The following is a 27,887-nucleotide window of genomic DNA, read 5'->3' on the forward strand; positions in this document are numbered from 1 at the left end:
AAAATACATTAAGTATCTTGCGTTGATCATTAACATGATAATTATCTATTCTCGCAATATCTTTGTTTCATTTAAATTCATTTATATCCCATTGTGTCTCATAGTACTCATTGTTCGAAATTTTCTCATTAAATATGGCCTCTTGTGGCGTCAAATCAGACTTTCCCCCCCTTAATTTCCCCCTGTCTCTTGAAAAACCCCAAAGTCTTTGTGGCATCTATTATTAAAATCAGTGTTCACGCACGTTTCCTGTTATTCCTTATTACAACTGTACAATAAAACTCATCTCAACGTCCCTGTACAATGTTATCCTTTGTATCGTCTCTTGAGGGGAGACTACTGCAAGATTTTAACCTTCCAAACTACCCCAGCGAGATAAACATGTGTAAAAACTTAAAATGAGTGCAGAAAGCAAATCTTCATTCCTAATTTTCTGATTTTGGTCAATTCAACCTTTAAATAGCCAATCGTATGACTAAAATTACTGAAAAGTAATTCGCAATTCTCCATATGAAGACAAATATTATGCCTTCATTTGTTCATTAGTTAAACACATTCCTCTCCGAAGGCCTTTCAAAACTCCCAGTCCTCTCCCCTCAATTAATTAAAATAGTCTCCTACTATTATTAATTTGCACATTTTGTTTTACAAAACAAAGGAATTAAAAAAAAATCAAAACCAACAAAATAAAAACCTCTAACTGAAATATTGCTTCAACGAGTCAGAGAGAAGAGAGAGTCCCCGAACGAATCATCACTGTTATAAAAAATAATAATAATCAACACTTACGTCCATTTATCCCAATGGACATGCGTCACGCTCTCACAATTGTTCCGAAAGTATAATTACTCTCAACGTCTGTATATTATCATTATGGAGTATTTTATTGGATGCTTTGAAGGACACTCTGGCTTCCTCAAGGCTCTCAATGGCAGTGTGCTCACAGCCCTCGGCTTCAGCGCGTTCCCCCTCAGGCTTTCCACCATCACCACACTTTTTCGATCCATGTGCCTCAATGACATCAGGTACAGAGGAAACTGTAATGGGTGATTGTCTGTCACCTGTCAGTCTTGGACTGAGTCTGGCAAGACAATCGGGTGTTTGTTTGATATCGTTATGTGACACATCGATTGTTGTATTGGCACGTCCAATCATCAGTGGTGAATTGCTCTTGGTGTATGTTGCACCAGTTAAATCAACGTACGACTGACGATTGCGTTGTGCATCAATTGATGGAAATTTGGCAGATATATTGGTGAATTTACCACAATTGCGTTTGTCATTCTCACCATTGTTGGTGTCTTTGGAAGTATCCAATGGTTTTGGACTGAGTTGACGACGTGTATAGGGACTAGACATTGGTGTTGTTGATGTTATACCATCACTGTGGCATTTTTTATCGGGCGATCGTGGAGGTCTTGGACTTGTCATCCGTTTCTGGTCCCTCTGGTCATTCTCAGCCCCTGTCAAGTGCCTCTCCATGATATTCTTCGTGATTTCAGGGGACTGATTGATCTGAGATTGATCTGGTACTTCTGGTACAGCCTCGAGAAGACCTAGTCTGTCTATTCGTCGAGGTAGTGTACCAGTATGATGGCTATCAGCACTAGTCAAGTGTCTCGTTCTGCGACTTGGCTCTGACTCGGATATCTCAAGCAAACCAGATTTATCAACACGACGCACTGACATGTCAAAATCTGGTGGCTGGCTTGATTTGTGTTGAGTACGTCTTGTTGGCAGAGTACTATAGTAAAAAGGAGGACCAGTTGATACTGGATGGGCACTGTAATTGGGGCTCATTGTTGGTGGTATCATTGGGGGTGATTCGGTTTGATTTTCTATAACAATTTCCATGTGGTGATGGTCGTAGGGGGCCCGCTGCTAGATCCAAGTGGCTCGCGAGCCGTTATCCTGATCTCAGACAATTATCTCCCTTATGATTCGCGGTCGTCGGCTGTTGGGAGTTGAGTAACCAGACTCAAGACTCTCGTCATAGGAGAGGCTCACTTGGGGCGGCTTTGGCTCACCGTCGTATGTCTCTTGATAGGGGAGACCTGACACATCATATTGCGAATCTGAAATTCAAATGTTCAATATGAATATCTTCATTCTCCTTATTCACATATTATTATGTAGAGTATATAAACAGTCGCTTTCATGTAATTAATTTATTCTCATTCAAAGAAACAAATGAATATATTCGCTTGTATTGAAAATATCGTTGTAATTACTCAACGAGAGCAGTAATGCATTCGTCCTGCTGTTATTTCATGTGTAATCGAGGAATATCGAATGGAAAATCCAAATCCCTTTATCAATTCAGCTGCACTAATGCCGAAAGATAAAGCAACTGTGATAACGAATCTCTCTCATTGATCGCTTTGAAATACTCACCAACATGTTTCTGGGTTTTGACAACAGTTGCAAAGGGCTCAGTGCAGAATTGCTGCCGACTGAGGTTGTGACTCTCTCGGTAATCCTCTCTCTGTGGTAAATAGTGCTGGTGGGTCGGATAATCGGACTCTGTCGGGGCATATCCACCAAGATCGTACTGAGGATTTACCCCATTGGCTGCTGCCGATTTCATCTGCCAGATTGAATCCTGGGAGTTGACGGATCCACCATTGTTAGAGTTTGAGTAGCTATTGTCCAGGTATCCCATGTTGACACCTGGTGAATTTCAAGGGTTTTATTCAGGGTTCTGCTCATGAGTGAGTGAGTGTTTCAGTTGTGATAGAGGGGATAATCACTAAATTAAAAATTTTAATAATTATTCCCTCTACAATCCCTCGAACTTTGAATAAATGTACGAACTTTACCCCAAATTATCCATGACGATATGTAATGAGAGTACAAAAATTGTTAGTAAATAATTTCACAATTTACCATTCTCACCATTGATGTTGTGAGTAGGTTGATGATATCCATATCCAGTCTGTGCATAGGGAGGTGTTTTCGAGTCCTCCATAGCCAGTGCATGATCCAAACTGTGCTCAAGGGCTTTATTCTCGGCAAAATAAGGTGGTGGCGCCTGATTCTGTTGTCCATTACCAGTGACCAAACTCGGACGTACTCTGTATAAACGAAAATACATTTTGTCATTTTCTCCTGAACTCTATTTTCCCCTCAAGGGAGGGGCTTATTAACAAGTACGACTAGAATACATAACGAGTTTAACATGGTTTGGAAAATAACGAGTTGATACTCCCGGCTGTTGCCCTGTGTAAAACCATCTGCAGTTCGTACTTTATCATTACCCATAAAACTGAGATGCAGATGACAGGGGAAAATTGTGAATTGAAGCGTATGTACTTCCCCCCTTCCGTTCCCCTTCTACTTCAACTTGCTACGAAAATTACTCACTGAGGGATATTCTTCTCTCCCCCTTTATTATTTTCTCTTCTTGTTGCACGTTACAACGAGCCTCTTGCCTTAAATCTAACGAGATTGCCAAGAGAATTGTCCAAATGAACTCTGCATAAACGAACGAGAAGCAGGAATAAGTGAAAAAAAAAACTAAATAAATAAACGCGAGTGAAGAGGAGACAAAGTATTTTTATGTGATAATACTTCCTCTCTCAGTTTTCTCTACCTCTCTTTTTCTTATTTCACAGCTATCCAGAAAACTTCGTGGTAGATACAAATCCTCGTAAAACTGACGGTTGTTCTCAAAGAAGTCGTAAATCGGTGGGTGAGCCAACGTAAAATTGGATGGCGATGGATTTTATCCAGCAATGTGGCCCTTTACCCATCAATTCTTATTTCGTTGGAAAGTGTTATCCACATCGTAAAGAACAAAATTGAGTAAAAATAATAAATAAGATGAGCGTGTAGCATTGGCTAGAGTACAAACGTTGAGACTATGGCTTGTTGGTAAATTATACAACGCCATCCAGTGTACATAACTTATTTATAGAAGGCAAATGTGTATGGCTTCGTTGTCACACGTGATCGAGCATGCATTATCGATATTAACACCTCAGATGTGCCAGTAATCCTACTGCATTTGCTATCACCCTGAATCGCGAACCTTTCGAGAAAAAAAAAATATATGTATATATGATCTACAAAGTAAATCTCAAGCTGTCAAGTTAGAACGAGTCGTTAGTTTTTACAACGTGAATGTACTCCCATCCCTCTCTGATGTGCAACTTCTTGCCACGTCTTTTTCTTCCCTCCATCGAGTACGAGACTTCCATTTCACGGTTTACGGTCGGGGCCTGTGGGATGGCTCGGTCGAGCCTGAGAAAATAGGGTAGGGAGATGAAGCCAGTGTGTTGAGGAAAAATAAAAATAAAAAATGTAGAGAAAGGAGAGAAAAAAGAATGAGTTGAGATAAAAGGCAACGGGGAAAGGGAGGTGGGAGAAGAAAAAGAAGTGCATCCGGGGCACTTTGAATATAAAAAGGGGTAGGGCTTTGCAGGGAGTAACTCTCTTCGGAAGAAATAAGTAGAGTGGATCAGGGTGACTTACGCGTTGGAGTCCATCTCATAGTCCTTGGCTTTTGCTGCGTGCTTTCTTCGACAACGGCAGAAGAGGAGTAACAGGGCTGTGAATAGGAGGAAAACTGCACCACTGACGACTAGAGCGATTAATGTTGGTGTTGCTAGGGCACCTGCTTGATTTATCACCGATGGTCCAACTGTAAATAATTATTTATAAATACAGTTAGTGTTTTTTTCCAGAATAAACAGATAAATAGCTCCTCGTTATATTCATTGACATTGTGACACAGTTTTTTTTGTCTGCGATTTCGTTAATAGGTTTTTATTGTGAGAATAGTGCCCGTGAAATTGAAGAGTTGAAATTAGCACATTCGTTAGGAAAGCAGGACATCTTTTTTTAAGTGAAAGGGTAGAGACTGAGATGTTCGAGGGAATGTCCCGAAATAGTATCATTCGACAGCGCGAGAAATTTTCGATGGCGAACATCCTGACTATTTCACCCTCAAAGTTATTTCCTATGTTTCCCTATTAATGATTTATTTTCTATTTGAGCAATTACGGGTGAATGTGGTTAAAAATTCCACATCATCTTTTCTTTTCTATTTATATACCCAATTCCCATTTACTTAAAGAGGATTTCATTTTATTTTTCAATACTCCGTTACAGATTGTTTTTATCTTTGCAATTCGAGAAGTATTTTCTTATGAGGACAATGCCTATGACTGAAACTCAGGAATTTTGTACAACAGACAATGAGCCCGTTTTTCTCAAGGAAAAGGGATAAATCGAGATCTTCCCGAGAACGTGGAGAAACAATTCCATTGGATGGCGTGAGAAATTTCTGATGGAAGCCCCACCGCTGGCTATTCATTTTTCCCTCAAACTTTTTGTCTACAAACAACTCTTATTTTCCCGATCGGAAACGTTGTTTTGAATTGCTGTAGCAATCGAGCGACTTAGTTTACAGAAAAATTTTTCTACCAGAAAATTCGCATCACAGTTTAATGAATTCTCAACTTAGAAACGGAGCTAAAAATATAGAAACGGAGTATTTACTGGCAATAACTTACCTTCAGCTTCAGTCCAGTCACCGCACTTCTCTCTATCAGACTTGAGACAAAGTTTAACCTTGAGTCGTGGTTCACCACTGGAAGTGTCAGGATCATCAAGTATTCCCTCCCTCTGAGTTGGGGCACTCCCCATGACTTCGAGGGGCCACTCATCCACAACTCTCCACTGATTAGATCCCCCATCGGTTCGTTCTATGGAAGCAACAACAGCTAGACAAGTTGGTCCGACATTAATAACCAGTGAACCACTCTCTGGGTGGTAGCTAACACGATGAGGCGAAGGGATTTTAGCTACAGTTGTTGTAAAAGTCTTCTCCTCGGAATAATCAGAATGATTTTTGGTGTTGTAAGCCTTAACTTTAAACGTGTACTTTTGATGTTGTTCGAGACCAGTGATATTACAGGGATTAGATCTGCGACAGTCTAGCTCCTGCCACTGTCCAGCTGGGCCACGAGGTGGTGCACAATCAAGTGGAACAGACCGATCCTCACTCTCGACAAGAACCCTTCGATAAGACACAAAGTACTTGGTAATGGCCACACCACCATCAAAGCCAACTTCCCACTGCAAAGCCACATAAGTCGGTCCAATCTCCACAGCACTGAGGTCCGAGGGTCTCTCTGGTGCTCCTTTTGGCTGGAGAGTGATTACAGAAGTGACAGGTCCCTGTGCATTAGCAGCACGACAACTGTACTCACCGTAATCCTCGTCCTCAATATCAGATATTCTCAACACCGAAGTGTATATATCATCCTTTTCAACAGTCGTAGTCCAGAGTTCGTAGTGTCCATCACTTGATGCACCCTGAAGTGGTGCTGTATTAGATGCAAAGCTCCATTGAAATTCTGGCTTTGGCCATGCTTGTACTTTACAAGTTATCTCAGCAGTTTCCTTCAAATTGTAAGCGACTTTACTGTGTTTATGAAGGACAATTGGTGCATGCGCTATCTTCAGCATCATTTCAGATTCAACTTTCTTAACTTCATTAACAAACACACAGGTATATTTGCCCCTATCACTGGCTATGATTTCATCAGTTCTTGGTCGTGAATGACCCAGAAAACTTAGGGTTGAGTTAACAGTGATGACATTACCATGACCTTTGGACGTTAGAGTTACAACTTTGTACAAACTTTCATCGGCAGTGAGTTCCTCCTCGTCTTTGAGCCAACGAACCAAGGGTTTTGGTTTACCATGTGCCATACAAGATACTGTGAAACCAGATTCACCAACTGTACGTGTAAGATGTGGTTGGAGTTTACTTACAATTTTCGGTTGCTGATGAACAGTCAATCTAACGGATGCTGCTTCACCAGTGCCGATTTCATTCATAGCTAGACATCTGTAGGTACCGTCACTGGCTAATGTTACAGAATCAATAACAAATTGTGCACCAGACGCATCGATTGGTTGCTCTGGTGCTCCATCCTCTCCCTCTTTAAACCACTTATATTGTGGCTCAGGATAGCCAGCTGGACTTGCCATACAAGTGAGTATAACACTCGAGTGTTCAACAGCAACTGGTGAATCCGGTGTTACCTTTGCTGGTCCAGGCTTATGGCGAATCCGTATGTTAACCCGAGCAATGGCAGAATGATTTTTTCGTTCGCCACCGCTGGGATGAATGATATTGATTGCTTTACAAGTATAATTGCCAGCATGCTCAGCATTGACTCTAGTGAAACGTAATATTGGACCAGTATGCCGAAATTCTGGTTTACCATCTCTGAACCATTCGACGGCAGTCGGCTGAGGATTTGCCGATACATTGCAGTGAACGGTTACTGTATCTTCCACCTCGGCAACACGAATTGTGTCACCTTCAATGGCAACTGTTGGTGGATAAAGCACATCAAGATACAGTGATGCTTCACCTGTTCTACCAAGAGCATTGTCAGCCTGACACGTGTAATGTCCAGCATCCTGAATGGTCACCCTCGGTATTGTATGATCAAATGATGTTGCAAAAAAGCTACCATCCCGCATCCATCGTACCATGTTAACTTTGGGCTTTGAATCGACATTACAACGCAACACAGCTTTACCATTGGCCGCTACTTTCAACGGATTTTCCGGGCCGACAGTCACCCGGGGAAAGTAATTAACATCGAGTCTCACCGTGGCATTCAATGAATGTCCAACTGGCATAGCACGATTTCTAACAACACACCAGAATATAGCACCATCATCATCCTTAGTTGGTACAATCTCCAATTCACGTCCTGTGTGAAGTTCCTTGGGGCTATTATCCTTGTACCACTTGACTTCTGGTTCAGGACTACCTCCGTACGTATTACATTGGAGTTTCAATGATTTACCTTCAGTAGCTGGTGTTGATGTTGGTGATATTGATGGTTGTCCTGGTACTCTCAACACTGTTAGTGTCACATTTTTGTGATACAGATTGACACCACTGCCAGTTTTCTTGATACGACACTCGTACTTTCCATTATTGGCATCGTACGATACATTATGAATTTCAAGATCATAACGGCCAGCAGCAAGATCCATATCAACGCGATAGTTTGGTGAAAGTGATTTTGCATCAACCACAGCATTATCGTGGACGTTGTTGGTGTTGCTTAACCAGAAGGATGTGGCATTTTGTCTCACTGGAGGAAAGCGACATTGCAGAAGAACTGTCGAGCCCTCGTGTGTGTCCACTTGGGTCTCCTCAGCTGCCTGCACCTGTGATAATGCTGAAACCAAAAAGATCATTACGATTTTAGTAATCCTTCACTTCATCAATCACTTTAGTGATATTAACCACATTAAATTGAGACGATTAAAGTCAATTATCTACGTGTTGTGGTATTCTTTTAGTGAAGCTGATAAATTTTATGGTGCTATATCAGTTAAATAGGTATCGTGGAAAATCGGTTCTTCCCCCAAACGACTCTCAGATACAATCTAACTAATAACACTTGAAACGAGAATTATACGATTCATTATAGAGTTATAGCTGTTGTATATTTAAGTATCACTTCTGCAACTCTCATGATCGCTCATTGTTATGAAAATTGTGTGTAGTCATTTTGGAATGAATGACGATCAAAATTGACTGTTTACGGATGTGGTGAGGAAGAAGGGTAGATTTACGGGGGTTCTTTGGATCATTCAGGGGGGTGGGGGTAAAAGCTTTGGCAGTTTATCGCAGGTTCTGCGAGTTACTGGATAAATTGCAAATGATTAACCGTTCGAATCATGATCCTGGTCCAACCCCCCACAGGCCGTTGTCGTAATTCCACAGTCAACCCTTGCAAGAAATTGAATTATAACCGAGGAAATCGTGATATTGAGAGAATGTGCGGTTGAGGGGAGGCTAAGCTAGATGCCAGCAGTCATTGGTTTGAGGGGGATTATCAGTATGAATCGCCTGTTGTCTGAATTAAATTGAAGGGGCCAATAATGATGAAAGAACTACGTTGGTCGATTATTAAATATTTTCGGATTATCGTGAAGGTTCTTGGTTCGCTTATAATCCGGAAAACGGGTGGATCAGGAACGACGAATGATTTCACTATGGGAGGACACATTTTTCTTTAAAAGGAAAAAAATAAACCACGTTTTCAGGTCTTTATGACGGCACTCCTATGTTATTACGGTTTTCTACGGTGTACTGCAAATTTAGTGCACGTTAACGTAGATGCTTAACCTTCCTCAATAATAGAGGTGAACAGAACAATAAACCTGATTCCCCGGAGGCATCAAAGGGTCTCACCAAGATTCTGTTGAAGATTCAGCATTTAGAGGATTCTCGGTAATGTTAAACATGGAATCTTTCCCTGGAGAACTTTCGAGTAACTTTTATAGTTTTGTAAGAGATATACTGTAATTTCAGGGTTTTTTCAATTATCGAATTTGTCAATTGAATCTTGTGAGAGGAATTTTAAGTGACGATGGAGAAAATCACTGCAAAATTTCTCATGCTACCTCACGAATCCATTAAAAAAAATTGACTGAAAATCACGTCACCGCTTGAATATCATTAATTCAAATTAAATATAATATCGACCCAATTTAATTTCCCACGTGACACAAGACTTGCATTTATGCAAGAGGTCTCACGGGGCAGTTGGTCGGATGTGATACGTGTTATGCTGTCAGTTGTAAGACGACGTGCTTCGTCAAGTCCTGGAAACCTGAAACTCACGACGTTACCATTATCACACGTCAGGTCCTACCGGAGCGTTTGGGGATGTGAGATTCACATCAGACGAGTAAAAGAGTAAACAAAAAAGTAAAGTTAATCCACAACTTTTCTTTACGGTAGCACTGGCTGACCCAATGCTCGTTCATATTTAATGAAAAATCTTGAATATACCGTATATGACCTTTTGGGTGCGTGATACGGGGGTCTTTTACGAGATTGGCTGGAAGAGTTTTAAAGGTTGGCGAGTGTGTACCACAGTGACCAGGAAGGCGCGTGCTGGCTGAATGTGGGTCACCATTGGGTCGTATAACGGTCAAAGCTATGTTGTTGAGAGGTAAAACAAGTTGATCGCCGAGGGGGCAAGAGGGGGAAGGGGGGGCACCACGACGATGCGCTCACGGAGGGGGGAGATAGGGGGAATAATACAGGAGTCGAGTTATTGTGCATTTGATTTGACTTCTCCCCACCCTCTCTGCTCGCGGAATTATTTGCACACTCATCGCATTTCTCTCTGGAGGGTTTTTTTTTTTATTGTACTACGGAGAAGCGAAGTGGATAGAATCGGAAAGCAATGGAGCCATTCCGAGTGATGTAACGGACTAGTAAACGGGCTTGTAATCATTGCAATGTAGCATGAGGATTTCGAGGGATTGAGTTATTGATATTGGCGATTATTGCGATGATTCATGCGAAGGGAATGTCAAGGTTTCATTGATGGGGATTATTTATTTATTGGAATTTCATGTTTTTTGTGAGTATTGCGATATTTTCGGACTGTTGAGAAACGTGATGAAATTTTTATCGAAGTATCGATATGATGCAAGATTTTTATATGAGCAATTAATCCTTCGACGATGGAAGTATTTCAAGATTTTTTTATTGCTGCAGATTAAAAATAAATAGTAAATAGTAGATACGGATTTATGATATTGTAAAATAATGGGAAATGGAGAAGATATAGTCGACGTTTATGGAAACAGAATTCTCAAAAATTACCAATTACAATAATTCATTTTGGTGTGAAGAGAATGTTTGAGAACCAAAAAAGAAATGAAATGAAAATAGAATTCTCACGCTATTTAGACTATTCAGGGGAAACATGGGAGAACTAAAAATATCCTTGAAATAAATTTTAATCGTAGGGTCGAGGATTTTCGGAGAATTTTGAAATTCCTACCGAAATTGTAAATTACAAAATTAAAGAACATCACTCAAAAGTTCAAAAAATCTATCCACATTAAGACGAACCGTTCTCGCCTGGAGCCTTGTACTAGCCGTCATGTTTCTTTCTTTCACGAAGTGAGGAGAAAATTTTCTGGCATAGCTTGTCTGACCGTTGAATAGCCGTAGGCGAACCATGTAAAGACACGAAAAGAATTGACTGCTGAGGCCCTGAGGGGGAACTCATCTCTTTTTTTTTTCTTGACATCCTTCTACAGCACAAAACAGCTCTTCGGGAAAATCCCGTAAGTAAGTCAACGGAAACTTTATATCTACGAGTAATCCCGGAGAAATGAACGAAACTATAAAAATGAGAAACTCGTACGTATAAAAACAAAATGAAATCATAATAAAAATGTGTATTACAAATATAAAAAAAATGACTTCTGGTACATAAAAATAAAAAACGAGGGTATGCAAGGTATTTCCATTAATTTATTTATATTACGAAATTTCGTAGATATGGTAAATGGTCTGAACGTTCAATTGACAAAATAAGAAAAAAATAATAATTTGTCTGTTAGAATTTTTGATCCGATTTCCACGTAATTGGACTCGTTCCAGTTGGAACATTCTCCATTGAGCTACCGGACGCCTTTCCCTTTTTTTTTTGGAAAGTTTTTTTTTTATTTTTATATGTGCACTTTGACATGGCGAAACGGGTGGAGTTGCAAGAAATAGTCACAATTTTTCATTTGTGGAAGGGATGCATTTATTCAAAAAAGTCGGGAGTCAACTTGAAAGGGAATGACGTAATCGAGCTAAAGTCCATCAACATTCAATGAACAATATAATCTGACGTTCGTACCATGTAACGTACGAGTTTTTAAGCAAATAGTCACAATTTCCTGTCTGTCCTTTCATCCCAGAAAAACGCTCTGAAATGTTACAGCCAACAACTGGAGGCCGATTAAAAAAAAACGAATGAAGAGTGTAACTAGAAACTACGTTTTTTGACAGGAATCCCATTGATAACGAACGATTTGAATAATTGGATATTCGTTACATGAGTCGCTTTTCCCTTTGTTGTTGCTTCATATCCACGTGACGGAAACGTAAACAAACGAGTTTTCAAACAAATGGTCACGTTTTTTTTGTTAATCACGCACAGTATTGATCAGCCAGATATTTTTACCCGAGTTATAATTGAAAAAAAAACCGAATGACGCCAGTTAACCTAACACTTGCATGACTTGTTATATTTATAAACAATTTTAACATCAGTCATCCGACCACAAAAGGAAAACTAATGAAAATAGAAAAAAAAATTGGAAAAATTCCGGACGAATAAATATTTTTGATCTTGCGATTATCTTATTATCGTGATATCCCCAAGAAATCAAGAATGAAGATATTTAAAATGCATAAAAAAAGGGATAAAAAATGGCAATTGAACCTAATGAAACCGAAAAGACCAGTGAATTCCGTGTCTATAAGCCGTACACGTCAGTGAAACCAAGGGTTGCAGGGGGAGTTCTTACGATGAGCCGCTAGAGTATGCCATTTGCGTACAGGCGTTCTATCCACATTGGTATTTATGACCTCGTCGGAGGTAGAGGAAGGGGTGCAGCAGCAACGCGACGGGGTTTTATACACTGAGGAATTGTGCTGGTGTTGAGGAGCCATCAGTGAGTTGGAGAGAGTGAGATACACGAATGAGAGAGAGAGAGAGAGAAAGAGAGAGATGGGCATTACGACTCCGGTCGTTGAATCGTCGGTGGCGTGCCAAGCACCAGGTCGAGAACACTCGTGTAACTCCAGAGTTGAGGTACCCGAAGAGAGACCGGGTGCAGTGTCTCGGGTGGCCTTCCTTTCTCAAACCTCCGTCGTCTCTCCTTACTCCTTTCAACTCCGCGTCCACTCTTAGCTACCCTTCCCCCCCCCCTCTCCGCCCCACCTCAACCCATCGCCAACCCCACAACAGTACAGTCTTATTCTCTTATCGACTTTTTCAACGGTAATGGACCTAAATAGGCTTATATCGATTTAACTACCGGAATATATTTTTTTTGTCTCTTAATGTTTCGCTTTTCATGCTTGGAGTGGTTTGTTTTATGTGAAAGGGGGGAATATTATCGATGTTCTCCACTACGAAGACCCATTTCTTGCAGGTTTCCCATGTTACCCATGTCTCAAAGGTGGGTTTATGGGGTCTGTACGTGACCAGCTGCTCGGCGACGGATTTGGATTTGGTGGAGAAATTTATTGGGGAAGAGTGACGCTATTGGGAGTAAATTTGAGCCGGGTTTTTGAAAAATATCGGTTACTAAGGGGGGATATATCCACGAGGATTTTTAAATTTTGTTGTTGAACATGCGGAGAAAAATATTCAATAAAAAAAATGGGTATCTTCTTGGTAATGACGGAGCGAAATGTGGTTGCGGAGAATTTTACGGGCCTGTTGCGGTATTTTTTTACAGCCTTCAGTAATTAAAAAAAAGGGATATCTGATCGCATGGGAAAAATTAGTGAAAACATTTTTTTACTGATTATTTTTCCCACCCAAATTTCAGCCAATAGAATTGCACCATTTGTTGATATTTTGTATAGCCTACCTCGAATATCAGCGATAATTTTTTGAATATTTTGGTAAACAAACGACACTTAACCAAATAAACCTCTTTTCATGTCATGGCACAATTCTCTTGGCCGAAATTTGGATAGGAAAAATAATCCCCTGAATACCACTCGAGCTTCAAAATTATAGAATATTTCCCTCTAGGTTCCCTGCATACAAATGAAGTCGTCAAGTTTTTCAGGAAAAATCACTCGTGCTTCGCACTCGTGATTTTTTAGCCTGAAAAACTTGACTCCTTCATTTGTTTGCAACGAATCTATCGGGAAATATTCGATAATTTTGAACCACTTGTGGTATTATATGTGAATATTTTTCGCTGGACAAGGAAAATTTTAGTACTGGTGCTTAAGTGGCGGAAGAAAATTGAAATTTTGACAGCCTCCCGGGGTGTGACAGTAAAGTGAACGGAAGCGAAAAAAAACACTCAAAACTCACGGAAAATTGAATTGAATTAAAAATTTCTGAATAATTTGGGAGATGAATGATTTAATTTTCTACAACTGGAGCATTCGCACTAGGAAATCTATTGTCCAATAACTTTGAGGGGAGAGGGGAGGAATTGAATTCTTAAAAAATCAACTAATACTATTTTTTCTCCAGTAAAATAGAAATCTTCAGATCGTTCGATTGAATTTATCAACTTTCCTGGAGTTTGACATGAAATGTGCACAGTATTCCTTGGGGTGCAAGAAATTCCAGCATTCTCTTCCTGAATCACCAGTTTCCACTATTTTTTACCCCACGAGTGAGCAGATGTGGGTGAAAAAATACCGCCTGAGAGGATGTGTGAGTGTGCTGAAGAAATTCCGGTGGAGCGAGTTCAAACCACTCCCGATGGGATCTTTTAGCTACCCCTGGAAAACCTCGACTCTCCCGGGTGGACAAGACCAACATACCAAGTGCTGCAGATGTATTTTTCCTTCGATATAAGAATGTACATTGACACGCGTGAGGGCTTCTTAATACACTTTCAGGAACCGTAAGGATGGTGTCACGAAGCCGGTTATATTACTGTTCTTTACAGTTCCTTCAAGAGTGAGTGAGTATTAAATGAGAAAATCTGGACACGATATTTTTTTTCAGCTGGTTTATCAATTTTCTTGATTAGCTAATTCTAGACTATTATTCACACGAAACATAACGCGGAATTAACACTTCCTGGGGAGTGAGCAGGTAAATTCTTGGATAACGAATATTATTCGAGTTTTTATTGACTTAAAAAAAATTGTGCGGAAGAGGGGGATTAGAAAGTTGAAGAAATATCATTCAGAGATTGACAAATTGTAATTCATCAGTGTTTATATATAATTAATGAACTGTATATTCCTTTCCAATCATCATACCTCTTCTATATCGAGTATTTAATTCAAAAAAATTTTGAAGTCGACAAATTTTGGAAAAATACCAAGTGCTAAATACTTTGCTACGAACCGATAAGTGATAAGACCTGTCAGACCCAAAATGTCTGACAACATACATAGAGAACTCCTGGAAACGTGACAAAGTGCCTGAGTGGGTCACCCGCCACAAATAAAACACACGAGTGAAGATACCACCTGTGAAAAAAACCTAAATGAGCTAAAAGTCACCTCTCATCAGCAGCTCGAAAAAACAACCGAGACAGTTGATTGCAACAATTTTACTATTACACACTCCACGTATGTACCCGGGAAAACGTATTACGCAACTCACGAGTGTGAATGTACAAATATACAGCTGAAGCAGCGAGAATATGAAATGTCTCTCCCTCTCATTTTCTACAATCTCTTTGTCACGCGTTCCACCTCGATTACTCCCAGGATTCACCTCTATTTATTCCCGTCTAAATTCAAAGTTCATACTGGAAATTTTACCCAGTGAATTTCAAAGAGTACTCTATAAAGAGTCAAATAAACACCATGAAGACTGAAAAAAAGGGGGAAACCGAATTCACTCGTCCGTTCTATCACAACCGAAAATACGATTCATTGAACAAATCAATTGTTATTTCAATCATGGAGTGTCCAAGTGATATAATTGACGCAGTGACGCATAGCAGAGTTGCCATTTATTCGATAATTAATTAATTTAAATAGAAAGCCAGAGATGTATTGAAATTTTAGAGTAGAGTTGCATATATTCAATCGGCCATATCTCCTGACTGAACGATGGGATTAGGACGAGTCACCTTTCATTTTAAACGCCAAAATCATACCTTCCAACTGAAAAAAAATCGCAAAATTCCACTCAGCCGTTCTCATTCCATCGGCAATCGAATTTTTCCACCGACTATTCTCACTCAAATTTCCCCCAATTGGAATTCAACATTTGAAATTGGAACATTCCTCAATTACTAACGAAAAAATTCATCTAAAAATTCCCCCAACTGTTTTTAATTCAATGAATGCATATAAAAATGAATGACAATCCCCCCCACTGTCTATGTTATAAAATGTGGACTGATAATATTCTGTATTCATTGGGAAACGGAATGCGGAGAGAGGTTTGACTGTGTTGCAACACCACTGCGGCATATCTGAGCGTTTTATGGATGTGCAACGGTATAAACTCCCTCCCAGTGGGATTTTCCAAAAGTGGTGAGGGGGTGGGTGGGTTGGTGGGTGGAGACGGGGTACAAAATACTGTCGTTTACGCGGTAGCTGGTTGCACTTTGCTGCAATGAGTACCGGCTGAAGTAGGAGTTATGATACGTATAAAGGCCCCATGCCTCCACTTGTAATTTGGTAATTCGTTGATGGTTACAGTGACAAAGGTATATACTCTGTGGGAACGTAAAATTGAATTAAAGGGAATATTATTTGGCCGATTGTCGACGATTGTTCAACGTTTAGGGGCCACTTCGGACCATCAAATGCCGGGGAGAGGGAGGAGGAGGAGGGAATATGGAATTCCGAGAATGGAAATAGGGATTATGATTTCTAGTTGGATATTAGTCATCCGGTGAAAGTTGGGAGTTTGGAGTGAATGGGAGAAATGGATTTTTTTTGTGGGTTACAATTGTAGTATGAATACGAGAACTGGAAACATTTTTCAATAAAATGTCGTGTTATTATTTTTATTTCAATTGTCATGTTTGAAGAATGGAGAACATCATTGAAAATTGAACGAGAGGAAAATAAATCCAGTGCATGAAATTCGTACTCACTATGGGAAGAGATTGTAAAGTTGGGAAAAATAGAAATGTGGGTTTTTTATTGAGTAAAAGACTGAAAAAGTTTAATAAAAATCGAACAAATCAAAGAACGCATCGCTTCGGCCAATTTCAATGTTCATTTATGCAATTTCAACCAATTATTTCTTCATGAAAAACAAGAAGAAATATTATTAATTAATAAAAACCGAATAACTGTTAGAAAAGAGTAAATAAATCGTGGGAATTGATACACATGATGCCACCCCCTTTTCCCCACGGAAAATAAAATTTAATTTGACAAGTAAAATAACCCGAGGCGTTAAACGTTAAGCAAAAATTAACCGAAAAAATATTCCCATATTTCAACGTCTAAAATAACAGAGAAACAGAGCGAACATGAGTTAATGTGAGACAGTAGATACGGAACAGCGCGTTAAACGCCGCTGGGTCCAGTAGATTTGGCCCGTGTGTGACGGCCTCAGTTTGCCGGGCTTTGTATCTAGCCACTGGGCTGACATAATTTCGGAGGTACGTCTAATAATGGGCCCTTTGTGGACGCTATACGTACTAAGTTAAGGTACAGAGGGGTAATGGGTTCTGTCTTGTATATGAGGACCTCCTTTGGCTCCGTTAGTTTTGTCAAATGATAGTGTCCCATGTGCGCGCACTAAATGGATTTACTGTTTCGAGGGAATTGAATACAATTACTTCGGCGACTTCAAATGTTTTCACGATTCAATTATTTTTTCCGCTTGGCCTGATGTAATTCAATGTCAAATGACTCTTTTACCATAAGTAACAGGCAATTTTATCGCATGAAAAGGGGGACAGGGCAGAGGGAGGGAGAGGGGGGCGTTTTATTTTTGTATATTCATGACTCTGGGATTAATTTGTCGATTGAGTTGAGTGGATTTAATTTGACGAGAATGAAGTTACTGGCCTGTCATGAAATTTTGGTTTGAATTTTCAAATTACTCAATTATTCAGTCGAAATGAGCAAATATTCATTTCAGATGGATTTGCCTCTCCATTTTTTATAGGATGAATTCATAAATTCACTGGAATTCTCAACTGAGCCTACATATTTTATTAAAATTTGCCGACTTCACTCTGAATTTCAAGAAAATGAAATTTCATGACGAGCTTATTACTAGTGATTTTTAAATATTTTAACGAATGTTTGAAATAAAATTCGCACTGTCGAGGCCGCTCACCATAGCCTGTCATTCCACCCAGTAACAAAAGTATTTTTACATGGAAAAAGTTCGTCACACAATAGCTTTCACGTTCTCCAACAGAATTGAAAAAAATACCCGCTAACAATATTTTTCCTCCCGTTTATTTGTAAAACGTTAATGAATGAAAAAATACACGCAATATAATTACCCCCCAAATCACTGAATCTCTCCGGTTGAGACGTGGAAATCATCCATTGAAAGAAACGGGTATCGGTTTAGATGACATTTTATCGGCCTAATTGACATCCCCTGTCCCACTCAGCATTCCGTCATTTCAACCAGTACCAATACCATTCCCACATGAAAAACTCTTTCCACACATAAAACTGCTGCACAAATTTTATTCTCCAAACTCCAATAGACGAGAGCCCACACATCAATATTTGCAAATAATGGAATACTCGTGTGAATCATCGAAAATTCATATCAAATTTATTCACATAACTGTGATCGCAAAAATTCCAGGAGAACTGCAGTAAAAGTTCTCGAGATTTTCGGTAAAATTTTTAATTCAATTATCTCCTGAATTTTCTCCGTAAAATTTCAGTTGAACCCAATCGCAATAAAATTTTCCCCGATACGTTGATCTGTCACATTAACTATTCAATAATTTTAAATATTAACCCTCACACTCCCTAATAGAAATCCCCCCCCCCCCCACCACCCAAAAATCTCTCTCCCCGACATTTATCCACAAAACCGACAATAGCCGAAAGTCCACACAATGTAATTACCCAACTCTCCGAATAATTGAATACCCCAGTGTTAGAAATTAGTCGTACCATTGAAAAGCCACTCGGTTAACACTCTTCAGCGCTAATTCGTACGAAAGCACTCGATAACGCCCTCTTTACTAGCCCTCCTCCTGCCCTTCGTCCTTCCTCATTCGAGTTTTCGGTTGCAGCTATTCCGGATTTCTCTCGTTACACGTCCACCCCCGGCGTACAGTTTGTCGAATGCTCCATTCTCCGTTTCTCCCAATAGCCTGAGAGACTGGCTGAATAGAGCATATACGTGAGTAACGCTAGTTACACGTAGCCAGACAATAACCCTTTTGGTTGGACCGTATGTGTTACTGTGTCTGAAATATCTCTCTCACTTTACCCACATCGGCAAACACATCCTCCAGTTACTTTCACGACCTTGATTTAATGCCTCAACCCCACCTCCCTCAGCAATTTCCAATCGATTTTCACTCTCTACTTAACACACGATTTTACCCAATTGTTTTGTGTCCATGTGTAATCAGGGATAATCAAATAAATGGGTATGCGATGTGGCTTTTACTATTGAGAGTTTGCAAACTATCACTTATGTGGTGGTTACTTCGTACTCTACGATTATGATGGCTCAGGTTTAATGGGGTGAGGGGGTGATTTGTGAGGCTCTGGATTTATTAACGTCCAAGTTTCTGCGACATTATGGTCGCGATGATGAAGGTATCTGGGGATATTCAAGAAGCTTTTGCTGTTGGTGACTACACCAGACGGAATTATTTATTTATTCCAGAGGGGGTTCGTTGAGTATTAATAAGTGGTAAAGTTGTATAGGATTGAATATTTGTTTACGATTGACCAACGAACAGTTGGTGAGAATGAACAGACATCCGCATGGAATTATTTTGTTCGGCGAATCGCTACAGAGACTTTCGTGTCATTAAATCGTGCGAAAAAAAAACTGAGTATTCGATGTTATTCGAATTTCACTGTCGGCGAAATTTAGAAATTCTTCGGTTTCTCCAACGAAATTGAATAAAAAAATTTAAGGATTGATAAACTCCAGTATATTGAGGATGAGCCGGTAGATGGCGCTAGGATTGCCTTCGCCGACGATAAAAATGGGAATTAAAGGGAATCGTCGAGGGGTTGTACGAATAAACCAAACGATAACTTGCACATGAGAAAGTTTCATGGAGTTCATTGGATTGACGAAGACAATTGTCTCTTAAATAGAAAAAGACCAATAATCTCTGGAATTATTGTTTCCAACGGTGATATTGGAGAATCGAAATAGGTGTGCATCAGCAGAGAAGTTTGCACCGCGGCAGATGCTCAATCCGCTGTCACGTTAATTGCGCAATTATGCGAGGACGGAATATATTTGCACAGTGTGGTGAGACTGATAACGTTTACTCTGGAGCCACAACTGGAAGGTATCATCGGGCTAGCGGCGCCAGGATGAAATGGCGAATTTTGAGATTTTCAATATACGACCTCATTTGACGAGACGAGCTGGTTAATTGGATCGCGAAATCGCGAATCGTAATTCCAACGGTTTTGTTTATTGTGGAGACATGGATTTTGCAGGGATTTACCAAGGGATTTGACATCGAATCCTGACATTTCGATTAAATACACTTTATGATCTATTGCAGCGATTAATCTGTTGGACGATTCAACAAATTTTGAGATTTTTTTCATGGGATATCGAACGGGCAATTAATTCATTATTTATTTCATGCTACATTCTTATGTGTCATGAAAATTTCGTTCCTAATAATTTTAGTTGAATCCCGATTTTTGTTTACTAAATCCCTAATTATTATTGACCTATTCTATTATTCCTTCCGAGGTACCGTTCCCCTGTGCCACAAAAAATTCACGGCTCGGAAAGTTTTTAAAAAATGTGAAGAGTTTCCAAAGGCAGCCGCAGAGACGTTGAATTAAGGATTCAAAAGCCATTAATTCTACTTATTTTTGGATCACGATTATTGATCGGGCGAACGGAGAACCCAGAAATTCTCGATGTCTCGAATGTGCAATTTTCATTTACTCATTTCTAAAGTGCTCCGCACTTTATATCCGTCGACAAAATTAATTGACCCCCTGTCTTGACCCATTCCAAGTCAACATTCTCCTGTGCCATAAAAATTTCAGGTTTTCTGAATGTTGACCTCGTAACCTCCAAAATAGTCATCAGCAAAATAATTCATATCTTCAAAAAGCCAACTGGTCAATGCAACGTCTCAAGAATAACTAATTACTCCGTGTAATAAAATACCAACGTGCACCGAATTCCCAGTAATTCCCCAATCTTTCGGATGAATCTACTCACCACAAAGCGACCAAACCGCCGCACTAATCCACAGGTATCTCATGATCCTATCCATCCGTATCGTATCCATTCTCCCGAGCTGCCGGAATATCTCCTCATCCACGTTAAATAAATTAAAAATCCACAAAAACTGTGAAAGTATTCTTTGAAATAACTTCCAGACGTTCCACAATGCGTCAGCACCACAACAACTCAAAACAATATATTTACCACTCTCATGCCAACCTCTTTCCCAATTCACCTTTCACCACTCAATGGCGACTGATCACCTGATATCAACACTTTGAAAATTTCCTCAGAGTGAAAAAAAAATATATTAATCCAGCCGACACATCCAGAATACATCAATTGGCACATGAAAAAAAAATCCAAATCCACTCAGTATAAATCACTTCTAAAATAACGAGAAATTCCCGTGTGTCGGGATCTCCTCATTCTGTACGAATGCACGAAATCACCTTAAAAACTAAAACTTCAAATTATCCATAAAAGTTTGTCCAATCGCCTAAAGCTTCTCCAGACGTCAATCGCATGAGCTTTTCACGAGCACATTTGCGATGACTAAAAATATATTTAATTCACACTTTGGCGCGAAATATATCAGTTGCACATTTGGAAAGTGCGACACACAGAGATTAAACTGAATGCTAGCGCGCCTCTCAACGGTCGCACGGCAACTGAGCGTCCCAACGCGTAGCACCAGTCTAACCCCCCCACTCTCTCGCTGTGAGCCAATTCTGTTCTTTTTTCCTTCCTCTTCTTCGCCCTCTCTCTCTCTCCCACCCTCATTTATATATTTTTTGTTCGCCGTGCAGCAGCGTGCAGTCGTGGAGGGGAATGCGTGCCGTGAAAAGAATGAACATGGGCCAGAGGAGATTGGGGCGGGGGGTGGTGAGTGTGGAGGGGCACGAGGATAGCCGTTTTCTCGACAGACGGTGGTGGGGAGAGAGCGAGACTGCGCGCCTGTCGTTGAAAATTGTTTGGTGAAATATAAAGAGGGGTGGAAAGACGGCAAAGGGACTATCTGCCCCTACGATCCCTTGCGGCAGGTGGTTCCCTTCCTCCGTTATTGGGCACCAACGGCCGACTGTTTTTCGAGTATCCCGGAGTTTTTTTTTCTCTTCTGGTTTCACCGGGGACTCGGGACGGTTTTTTCGCGGAGTCGGGGGTTTTCAGGGATTTTTGAAAATTCAAGGTAGTTGGAGTCTTGGGATGCGGGGGAGGAAAGGACTTTGTTGTGTTTCGGGAATTTGGGGCGGAATTTTAATTTCTGAAAGGAGAGGTGTAAAGGCCGATGAAGGGGATGAAACATTGACGTTTTTTTGCTTTTTTTAGATCTTATTCGGTGACAGATCTCAAATGCAATGCAATTGTTCTCGAAAAATAATGAAGGAATGAATAATTAAAATTGAAAAAAAGTGGTGTCCGTTTGCCTCGATTCCTATCGATCGGAAAATTCCGGATAATTATCATGAATATCGAAATTCATTCCGCAATTTATTCGTTTCTCATTGAACAAAAATCCCTCAGGCATTGAAGGACTAATGACATCTGAATTTAACTGAATAAAATGTTTTGACGAATGCGGATTGTTTAAGTTTGCAGTTTTTCTACATGTCTCGGTAACGAATGGTTACGTCTATTTGTTCTCCGCTCGACTCGTTCTAACATCAAAAGCACGTATCCTCAACTCGTTAATTTCACTCCAATTCTCCCTCATTTGCATACATCTGATGTTTAGAAACGATTTGCTGTGTGACTCGTGATGCTTTGAAGACCTTCGTACCCTCGTAGATTGAGGGAGAATTCACTCTCGTCTCGCCTCAAACGCTGGAATTTTCGCGTCAAGTGAAGGGAATTTCGAAGGTGTAGAGACGAATGAAGGGGGGAAGGTTGAGGTTTCTTGGACAGGATGGGCTGCTGGGATCTGAGGAGGCTGTTTGGCAGCTGCAGGTGCAAACGAGGGAAATTGGAGGAGAGAGACGGAGCCAATGGAGAAATTAAAGCCACCGAGAGATCCAAACCGGTGTTGCAGGCTCAAGTACAGAGGACTTCTGGAAAATTAGCGGTTCGGCGATGGGTGCCAGCTAAATCACATTTTTTTTATTCCCTCCAGAAGAAATGGGGGAATTAAAATAACATTTATGGTGGGGTGAATAAATTTTTTGTTGAAAACATTTTCGTGCCTTTTATTTCATGTTAAGGTGGGTTTTATGATGATAGTGATCATTTGGCGATGTTACTTGCAGTGATATTATTCGTTTTTATTTCGTCATTTAGTTTTACGAATGTAAATAATTGTGCTCGGATTTTTTTCGTATTTTAATATTGCAAATATGGGATTTAAAATACGATAATTTGAGATCTTCGTGTGGAAATGCAATTAGCGGGAGAGAATCATGAAATTGCAATGAAATTTTAATTTTTTAACTAGAAAATTTAAGAGAATTTCTCTCGTGGTTTTGAATGTAATGTAATATCTAATCCTTCCCTTTTATCGCATAATTCAACAACTAGTTATCGTCGGGAGCCCGGAATTCGGACAACAAAAATTTTGAGTGCATAAATTACAACACTGTCTGCTGGATTATCGTCTCTGTGGTACAGTGGACGATTAAAATCGTAAAAAATCACTGTTTGGAGGGTGTAAATAAGGGAGAAGAAACAAAGACACTGTTTTTCAGGTGAAAAAGTTGGGGGATGAAGGCAGGAGAGAGGGGAGAAGAGTTATACACAGAAAACCGTGGCTGTATAACTCACCAACCCGTGCCCGAGCACCTGCCGTCCCTCGTGAATAGTCCGAGAGCTTTGGATCGCGCATGTAAATAATGCATTAGCATACACAGTACAGGGCTTTTAAAATAGGTATACAAATGTGCATGCGTCATTTTGAAATTATTTTTTTCCTTCATTAGAAGGCTGTCTTCCCTGAATGCTCAAATACTTGTGAGCCATTGGGCATGACAAAAGGCCTTTTAACGAACGTGAAAATATGACTGGGACTTTTCTATTTTATTACATTATACATTTTTTCTCTCTTCTCTAAACAGCCAGGTGCACCAACGCGATGAAAAATAAATTGAATAAAAAAATAATTACGGTAATTTCAATTTTTTTTAATGCGAACGAACGTTTTATAAATCCATAAATCCATCTTATAAATGCATAAAGATAGAATTCATCAGAAAGAAAACACTTTCTGCACAGCATATGGTGGTTAGCAAGGGAGAGTCGTTAGCAGTTTCTCTGGCGAAAAAAAAAGGGAAGAAAATAATATGAGGGCCTCTTCTCAGTGGTCTCCCGTACGTGGCAATTTTCTTCCGTGTGCCCCAATGGAAGATGTTGAGGGCCTCGACACAAGGGCCAATGGAAATACTAGAGTGAGTCTCGTGCTCGTTTAAAAAACGTTTTCAACTTGAGCGCGTCTCGAGGTACATCACAGAGAGATGAAAAGAGAGAAGTGGCTGCGGGTATAGGGAGCAGGTGTCCAGCGTTTCTTCACGCTCATCCAGTCTCTGGCCCTTACCCCCGCAGATCTCTTCCTCTCACCGATTCTGTTTTCATACCTGTTGTATACCTGGGCCCTTTCTCCAAATATAACCTCGACTTAAAACCATCTGCCGAGGGCTCTTTCGATATATCCACCGACACTCCTCCACAACTCTCAAATTTCATATTCTTTATCTGCTCGTGGCGTACAGAATTAAAAAAAAAAAGATCGGCCTATGGAAACTGGGAGTTGCAGCTGTCTTTACAGCTTGCTGTTTTCATCTGTTGTTAATCCGTTTTGGATATTAATGGGTTTATTTTAATTTTCAGATTTTTTTTTCGGTGACAGGAGGGAGTGCCTGAATGTGGAGCTCAATTATGCGACAAAAAGATTTAAAAATACAGAGCATTCAGCTGAATATACTTTGGAATCTCTAGAATTCTGGCTTTCAGAGAGAGAAACTAATTATAATTTATGTTAATTAATTTTTCTCCTGGAGTTTTCTCGGAATTACAAATTTTTCGTGAATATGATGACAAACAAATCGTTATTTTATCAACGCATAACGCTGAAAATTGATGTGACAAAGGCGCAAATGTGATCATCAACCCCTGACGTCTTAATTGAATTTGCCTCGGATAATTTAAAATTAAGGGAATCCATTATGAATGGCCGTGGCAGGCATTGGAAGCGCAGGAAACGAACGTGTCAGACATTCTATGGAGGTAAACCCCGATGGCTTGTGTCACTCTGCGCTATATATCAACGATTAGCGAAGTAATTAAATTTAACATGCCGGTAGAGCGTCAGCCGCCGATGGATTAGAGACGAAAGCACCCACTCTTCGTAATTCATATAACCTGCGGAACATACAGGCGCATTGCCAACACTACTGATGGCGCTAATGCACCCCCATGGGGTGTTTGGGCGCGTGAAAAATTTTTGTTTCCGAGGAACGGTACAAGTTTTGGGAAGTTTGTTATTAACCCAAACAAACTACTCTGTATACATGGGAAAGGGGGAAATATGGTCTTTCATCTTTGGGATTGAGTGGAACGTTAATTAACTGACGGCGCTGTAAGTACTTGCTCCGAATATTCTGAGCCATTTGTGTGAAATATTACATCCAATTTTTCGAATTATTCATCACGAAAATAAGACCCTTCACTCCGGTAAATGTGTTTTCGTTGGAATTTTTAAATAAAAATTCAATTGCTTTTTATTATTTTTATTTTTGTGAGCCGCGTAATGGTTTGAGGTTTCGCAATAGTTTTTGAAGTTGAGAAGTTGACAGAATTAAAGCCTGACATTGAAAGAGTGTAATTGGTTGTCATGAGAGTGAATAAATTTATAAATAGCACGAGATGTATTAGAAACTGGAGTTCGGAGGAAAAATCGAAATTTTGTAGACAATTGAATAGTTCAGCGTGACTGTAAAATGAAATATTTCCATAGTTCCGGTTCGTAGTAATTTCTATAGTATAATAAACAAAGAAATCTCCTCTCGGGTAAAAAAATCCTCACATTGTGAACACCCTTTGGCGTGTGAGTATTGTTTTGCACAAGAATTCCAATCAATCTTAAATTCCCTCCTATCGAAACGTGTCAAGAACCCAATTATCATCCAGCCATACAAACCCATACGCCTAGACTATACCCTCCCCTCCGTCGACTCCATCGAGATTAATAAACGGGGCGAAACACGAGGGTGATTAATGATCCCCGATTCGTTCGACATTAGGGACGAATTTTCGAGCCCATCTGCGCCTTCGGTCAAACATCAGATGAACCCACCTCCGTCCACTCAAAGGCCAAAGATAATTTGAAAATAACTCGGCGTGCTTCTGCCCCCTTCCATAATCTCCTTTATTACCTTCATCCATCGACACAAAATAAAAAAAACAGACTCTCATTTTTTATTCTCCCCCTGACCCCCCCCCCCTCTCCTCATATCCTATCGCCCGGAATCGATACACATCGATGACGCTACAGAATGAAAAATTGAACGAGAAAAAAAATGGCGAACAATTCTACAAAACTACGGTGTGAGAGACCGTAATTTTCTCGGAAAATCCTACGTTAAAAAATTTATTTAATTTCTGGTTTAAAGATTATTATGTTAATTCAACGACGCGCGCAGATATGTTCCATCGCAGGGCGTCCCCATCAGATAATAATACCTTGGTGCTGGCTAATTTTGTCTCACTGTCGAGAAGTTCATTCAACCAAATGACAAACATTACGTTTCGTCATCCGGGGAATTGAAAAAATGGAACAATTTAGTTTCGCGTGTCAAGTGTAAAATTCGTTGACAAACCTGTCACGTGGGGAATATTGGCACCAAAGCAAATTATTCGGAAAACCGGGGGTGAGAACAGATCTGGGGAATAGGGGGAGGGGGCGAGGAGGAAGGGATTGAGCCAGCTAAAACCACATTACCGGTATAGCAGTTTCAACGTGTGTAACTGCGGTAACTGATCTACCTAGGTGCTCTACGTGCACGCGCGCACTTATTATTCTGTCGAAACGTTATCTACACACTGGGGCGATGGGTAGGGTGGAGTGTGTACACAACATTGATAGGGGAATTGTCGAAGGGATGGGAGGGGCTTCATACGCTGGGTTTGGAGAACGCGGAGGTCGTACCGCATACACACGACAGAATGCCAGAGGGTCACTGGAACTGGGGAATTTTGCGGATCGATCGGTCGTTGCTATTAATTTTAGCTGGATTGTTGGACCGAATGTATACACCGGATGGGCCTTCCCTTGACCTGTATTTCAAGTCTTCGGAGATTAACGAATTCAGAAATCTTGAACAATTCGAATGCATTGAAAAAAAGCAGTAAAAGACGGAGAGAAAAATTCTGCAAAAATTACCGAACAGTTAACAATTTGTTCACTGGACGTTCCATATTTTTTCTCGAACATTCTGGAGTTTTTCCTGAAATTTCACGGAAAAAAAATGCGTAACTGGTCCATAATTTTCCCGAATATTGTTGTGACTGGCAGAGTACGGAACAGTCACGCGATTTTTGAAGAATTTTCCTCTCCGTGAGAATTCTTTTTCTTCGGGCAATCCACGATCTCTCCCGACGAAATTCCGAATGTAAAACATCACAATAAAAATTATTTCACTGCGATGTGCGCACAAATCCCAAGAAAATGAAATACCAGGACAATCCGCGTGGTGTGGGTTAACCCCATTAACGCGCACCGAATGAGCGGTTGGTTTGATGCTAATTAGCGGTTAACCAATAGCAAGTTGGCAACACTTAATCTCACGTATACTGTGACATACGATTTGGGAATGATCCCATGGTCTTTTCTCCTGTACCTGGTACCCAACGAACTCTGAATCATTGATGGCCTACTCTGGCTCGGTGGCGTTGGCTTTTCCCGCCTACATCCACAAACCATTTCCACACACACACACACATACTCATACGCGGTATGAACTCTCATCCCCGGGTTTGCCATTGAGACACTCGTGCATTGTAATT

The 27,887-nt window shown here is 40.3% G+C and overlaps 1 protein-coding gene across 3 annotated transcripts in view; it reads right to left on the reverse strand.

The window, feature by feature from the left end:
- Positions 1–1,913: 1,913 nt before the first annotated feature.
- Positions 1,914–27,887, reverse strand: part of LOC135161750 (hemicentin-2) — a 177,195-nt gene continuing 151,221 nt past the window's right edge. Inside the window, exons 1-6 of one of the 3 annotated variants that reach the window (XM_064119611.1) lie at positions 20,895–21,580; positions 5,517–8,216; positions 4,474–4,642; positions 2,896–3,074; positions 2,395–2,670; positions 1,914–2,075 (exon numbers count right to left, since the gene is read on the reverse strand). In XM_064119611.1, coding sequence (XP_063975681.1) covers positions 1,918–2,075; positions 2,395–2,670; positions 2,896–3,074; positions 4,474–4,642; positions 5,517–8,216; positions 20,895–20,964 — 3,552 coding nt within the window. In that variant the 5' untranslated portion in view covers positions 20,965–21,580 and the 3' untranslated portion in view covers positions 1,914–1,917. Of the gene's footprint in view, positions 2,076–2,394; positions 2,671–2,886; positions 3,075–4,473; positions 4,643–5,516; positions 8,217–20,894; positions 21,581–27,887 lie in introns of those variants that run through there. The other 2 variants (XM_064119609.1, XM_064119610.1) reach the window with 2 other exon arrangements.

Source organism: Diachasmimorpha longicaudata, chromosome 4, assembly GCF_034640455.1.
Source record: "Diachasmimorpha longicaudata isolate KC_UGA_2023 chromosome 4, iyDiaLong2, whole genome shotgun sequence".
Lineage (NCBI taxonomy): Eukaryota > Metazoa > Arthropoda > Insecta > Hymenoptera > Braconidae > Diachasmimorpha > Diachasmimorpha longicaudata.